Source organism: Physeter macrocephalus, chromosome 3 (assembly GCF_002837175.3).
Source record: "Physeter macrocephalus isolate SW-GA chromosome 3, ASM283717v5, whole genome shotgun sequence".
NCBI classification, from domain to species: Eukaryota; Metazoa; Chordata; class Mammalia; order Artiodactyla; family Physeteridae; genus Physeter; species Physeter macrocephalus.
In genome coordinates this window covers 25852279-25858278 of record NC_041216.1, presented here as the reverse complement: position 1 = coordinate 25858278, position 6000 = coordinate 25852279, and the positions used below count along the sequence as shown (strand labels likewise).

The window sequence follows — 6000 nt, the reverse complement described above, 5'->3', positions numbered from 1 at the left end:
GGGGGGGATGGAGGGAGGGAGGGAGGGAGGGAGGGAGGGAGGGAGGGAGACACTTAGGGAAAGCTGGATATAGTAGACACCTGAATATTAAGAAATTGCTAATTTTCATTAGGTATGATACACTGTGATTGTGTTTTTTGAAAGAGCACCTATCTTTAGAATATTCACAGGTAAAATGATACCTCTGTGATTCGTTTCAGAATGGTGGGAGAGGTGTGGGGGAGAGCAAATGAAACAAGCTGGACCACAACCTGGTCTGTGTGAAAACTGCATGATGAGGATAAGGGTATTTTTCACTGTCTTATTCTTTCCCTACTTTTACATATGTTAATATTTTTATCTAATAAAAAATTTTTAAGAAGGCAAATGCTGGCAGTTCACAAAAAGTATTGTTATATTTGGTACTCCAAAACACTGCTTTTTGAAAATAAAGCGTAATAAATATATGTAAAATACGATATAAATTAAATATCTGATTTTAAATGAAACTACACAAAAATCCAAGCATAGTAAATCTGTTCCTTTCCAAGAATTTAAGCATCTTTTACTTAAGAACCTCTGTTTCTGTTACGGTAGGGGGAAAAAGTCTAAAATAAAACTCTAGTACAAAGAGCTCAAGAACACTAAAAACACAGAGGAAGAAAACATGGGTGGGAAAACACAGCAGCAAGAGAAAGCAGAGAGGGGGAGGTATAACCAGGTGGCACTGGGGAAGACCTGGATTCCTGATCAAAGTGTAACTCGTAGGCCTGAAGGCACAGAAAATACAGTGGAGCTGTGGCAGCCAGGCCCACCTTACAGGCCACACCAAGAAGGGAGCACCTGAGCAGGCGGGAGTTAGGGGTCCTCGCACAGCTTCCTTCTGCCCGTCTCAGTCGTAACCCTAGTCCTGGGACAGGAAGTGTCTCCTAGGAATTAGAGGCCCCGGATGGTTTCTGTGTTTTGGTTTTAATATCCCTTCATTTCTTAATTTCTTTTTCATTACAGAGTTAAAATGAGTTCTTAAAAATATGAATGATGGGCTTCCCTGGTAGCACAGCAGTTACGAATCCGCCTGCCAATGCAGGGGACACGGGTTCGAGACCTGGTCCGGGAAGACCCCACACGCCGTGGAGCAACTCAGCCCGTGAGCCACAACTACTGAGCCTGCGCTCTAGAGCCCATGAGCCACAACTATAGAAGCCCACGTGCCTAGAGCCCATGCTCCGCAACAAGAGAAGCCACCGCAATGAGAAGCCCACGCACAGCAACGAAGAGTAGCCCCCGCTCGCCGCAACTAGAGAGAAGACCCGTGTGCAGCAACGAAGACCCAGCGCAGCCAAAAATAAAACAAATAAATTTTTTTAAAAATATGAATGATATGGGCTTCCCTGGTGGCGCAGTGGTTGAGAGTCCGCCTGCCGATGCAGGGGACACGGGTTCGTGCCCCGGTCCGGGAGGATCCCACGTGCCGCGGAGCGGCTGGGCCCGTGAGCCGCGGCCGCTGGGCCTGCGCGTCCGGAGCCTGTGCTCCGCAACGGGAGAGTCCACAACAGTGACAGGCCCACGTACAGCAAAAAAAAAAAAAAAATATATATATATATATATATATATATATGAATGATATATAAGAAATGCTCAACATTTAGACAGAAAAATTTCTATACCCTTATAAGGAGTCGCCCGTGTCGCACATCTCTAGTATGTGATGGCTACAGTGGCTCGATTCCAACATCCATTTCAACTCAAATGACAGTCCAAGCCAGTCATGCTAATAAAGCCACTTTCCTCAAGTCTAGATATGGACACATGACCCCATCCATGGCAATGAGACGTAGGGACTAATGGAGACCTTCTGGGAAAATTTTCCTTCTTCTAAGGGGAAAAGAGGGATGATCCCTTTCCTCCTCTCAACATTTGCTATCTTTTCATTCACTGTAAGAACCACTATTATTTTATGTGCATTTAGAAAGAAGAAATGCTGCCAATTAAATTATAATCACACCACAGGATATACAATGAAGCCTGACATCAGAGAGAAAAAAATGTGAAGGAAAGAAGTGCATCTCAGAATTGGTGAAATTCAGCTCCTGGCCTAAGGAAGAAGGCAGCCCACGGAGACAGCTGAGCACCAAACCAAGAGAACCAGAGTGAAGCCGAGCAGAGCCTTGGTCCTGTCTGACGAAGACGGGATGGTAAGTGAGACCATAAACAGCCATGTTCAGCCAGAGTTTTCTGGCCCTGCCTGTCAAAGCATCCTAACTGATACAGAGATAAAAAAAAGAGAGAGAGATGACAAATACAACAGCAGAGTCTTAGTAAACTTAGTAAAACACGGAAGGGCACAAGTCATGACACAACAAGCTTCCAACTGACAAACATCTTAACCATTTTGACTTTTCTGAAGGATACGGGGTTTTTAAAAAGTTAAAATGAAAGTAGGCAGTGACCAAATGTTCATCGAGAGATGAACAGACATACATACAATGAATAATTCAGCCTTAAAAGGAAATTAAATTCTATACGTGCTACAATATGGGAGCACCTTGAAGATTATGCTAAGAAAATAAGCCAGACACAAAAGGGCAAATACTGGGTCATTCCACTGAGTTGTCAAATCATGGATACAGAAAGTAGAAGGGAGGCTGCCAGGGAATGAGGGGAGGGGAGAATGAGGAGTTACTGTTTAATGGACACCGCGTTTCAGACTGGGAAGATGAAAAGGTTCTGCAGGTCCTGTCTGACCTGAGATGGTTGCACAATATGAACGTACCTAAGGGCACTGAACTATTCACTTTAAAATGGTCAGAATGGGGGCTTCCCTGATGGTGCAGTGGTTGAGAGTCCGCCTGCCCATGCAGGGGACACGGGTTCGCGCCCCGGTCCGGGAAGATCCCACGCGCCGCGGAGCGGCTGGGGAAAAAAAAAAAAAAAAGGTTAAAAAAAAAAAAGGTCAGAATGGGGGCTTCCCTGGTGGCGCAGCGGTTGAGAGTCCGCCTGCCGACGCAGGAGACGCGGGTTCGTGCCCCGGTCCGGGAAGATCCCACGCGCCGCGGAGCGGCTGGGCCCGTGAGCCGTGGCCGCTGAGCCTGCGCGTCCGGAGCCTGTGCTCCGCAACGGGAGAGGCCACAGCGGTGAGAGGCCCGCGTACCGAAAAAAAAAAAAGTTAGAATGGTTAATTTTATATTACATATATTTTACCACAATTTTTTAAATGTATGTGGTGATCTTAAAAAAATAAATCTCTGCATTTATATAAAATTCCAAACAGCATAACAACAGTTCTAAGCTGCTGCTCAACAGAATACAGGGCCGGTTGAATAACAAGAAAGAAAAACCTATTAAAGAAGCTACTAAAATTTGCTTTACCTGATGGCTAGGACCAACACGAATTTCTCCCTGGGTACTGTTCAGCCTCCTGTCATGAAAAGAGCAGATCAGGTTAGCATAATATAGTTTTGACATGAACATGCACACGTTCTTCAAGGAAAACAACTCACTTGAAATAAGTGAGGGATAACTCAGGAAGAATTACCTTCCCCACCGTTTCTAATGCCGCCCTGTACATGTGCGCTCCCCTAACCCCACACGCATCTCTAAAACCGTTTCTTCTAAAAAACCCCTCTACTGTAGCTTCCTGTCTTGAGTATCTAGACCATCGTTCTTTCACCCTGCAGAGAGACGAACATTCCTACAGTACAATCCCAATACATGTTTCTTCTTTTCAAAATATTTCAGGGTGCCCTACGATAAACCTGATGAAAATATAGACAAGATAGCTTATGACTCCTAGCACACACACTGGGTCATGGCATTCATTCATTCAACAAATATTTATTAAGTACCAACTGCAAGCCAGGAACTGCTCTAGGTGTTGGGGATAAAGCAATGAAAAAAAAAAAAAAAAAAAAAACAACAAACCAATATTCCTGCCTTCTGGAACTTTTATTCTAATTTGCGTAAAAAAAAAAAGAAACAAATAATAGGTCAGGTGACGAAAATGGTCAAGGAATTAAAGGGGTGGTAAATGATTAACTTTTACAGTTCTTTATACAGGACACTCAGAAAAGGCCTTATTAATAAAGTGAAATCGGGCAGAGACGTAAAGCGTGTGGGGGCAGGAGCCCAGCAGGTCGAGGAGGTGAAAGACCCACATCCATCTCGTTTCCGTGTCATTCTTACTGCGCTTGCTATGCTCGCTCTCCCTCGCTCCAAATCCAAACCATCCAGGGTCCTTCTAAAAACCACCATTTCACTGAACCCTTTCTTGATTTCCTCCCCATGTCACTTCACACACCCCCAAAAGTGTGGGGTATCTTCTCCCTTTCACTCCTTCAGGAAACATGCATCGAAGGTGTTTGCATCCCAGGCCTTGCACAGGGCATGCAGTGGGTACACAGTGGTGGACAAAGAAACTCAGACCTCGGCCTCCCAGAGCTCTCTGTCACCCTCGATGACCATCACGACCATCTGTTGACCCTCTTAGGAAAACGCTTTCCGTGCCCGGTGACAAGGCCTCACTGTGCTGTACAGTCACCTGTGAATTTTCACCAGCACTGAAGAGTAGGCTTTTCCACGGTGAGAGCTGCTCGATGACTACCTGTCGACCTGGACTGAGCTGAAGAGCATAATAAGGCAGCAAAGACCAAAGAGGAAGCGCAGACTCTTATTTTTCTCCCATGGATCTGATACCCCCCACCATTAGCTTTGAAGCTGTTAAAATGAATTCTGGAAAACTATTATTTCCTTCAGGTCCAGCACTTTCTTCTTTTAACCGGACAATTTTTCTCGTGAAGAGTCTTATTTTGGCAAAGTGGGCAGCAGATATGACAAAGGAAGAGAGAAGACTAACAAAAAGAAAATGGTCTAAGCCTTAAGGAGCTTACAGTCCATCTACCTGGGGCGGTAGCAGCCGTGTCCCAAACACCAGAACAGGTCCAATCGCTCCACTCATAAGCCCAATACTTTTCAGGAGAAACAGAGTAAAAATGCTAAGGGAAGTGATCAAAATGAGGCGGGCTTCAAGAGGAGACAGTCCATGAAGGGGTTAAGTTCCAGAGAGACCCCTGAAGGACATGAGGAGCACAAGAGCAGGGCTTCCCAAGTGGGACCAGAACCCCACCAAGGCGGGAAACTGAAAAAGAGGGGCTGCGGCGGGAGAAAAGCCCCTGTGAGGAGCTGCCTTTAACTCACAAGCCACCCTGATCTCGTGCGCAGGGAAACGGGTGTTGAAACGCAGAGCTGACATTCCCGTGAGTTTATGCAGGGATTAGGAGAAGCTGTTTTAGGTGGTATGCAGACGAGTCACACAGGCCAGGAGGCTATTTTAATCTGAGCGCTTCTTTAAAAAACAACAAGCAGTCAGCGTTACCCACTATTTCCCTTCCAGCTCATCCCTTTCTGTTTCGTAACCAGCAAAACATAGCTGCTAAGCCTAGCTCTCTCTTTCATTTCTAAACACTCCCCAAATGCTTGCCTGCCTACAAGGAGGTCTGGCCAAAGTGCATCATCTCAGAAAAGCTTCAGTCACAGCCCGGCCAGCAACGTGTGCCCACAGCTCAACTTTCAGGTTCTTCTAGAAGGTCTTCAAGTGGTTGGTTATAGAAGCAACTCCCCGTCACTGCTACACACACTGCTAAGTCCTTGCTAATTCCAGGACAAACATTCCTGGTTCATTTTTATTTTTATTTTCTTATTTTTTATTTTTTGTGTGCATTTTTGTTTTTTTTCTTTTAATATTTTAATAAACCAGTATTATCATATTTAGCTCAAAACTGTACCACAATAAACCCCCCAAACACCTTATTGAATAGAACTGCTTACATGCCACTTATTTGAATAAAAACAGGATACTAGTAATTATTAATACTGCTAATAATGATACAAGTGTACAAAAAAACGTGCTGGAGTATCTTAACAGCCAAAATTAGAAATCTGCTTCTCTCTTTTATGTCAATGAAGGGTACTTACTAATGAGAAGACTGAAAAGCACAAAATAAAATAAAGAACCTTTTAAAATTA

General features: G+C 44.6%; 1 protein-coding gene across 1 annotated transcript in view; it reads right to left on the bottom strand.

The window, feature by feature from the left end:
- Window positions 1–6000, bottom strand: part of RERE (arginine-glutamic acid dipeptide repeats) — a 310240-nt gene that overhangs the window by 77250 nt on the left and 226990 nt on the right. The window contains 1 exon segment of the mRNA XM_028488064.1: window positions 3349–3397. Within this exon segment, the coding sequence (XP_028343865.1) occupies window positions 3349–3397 (49 nt within the window).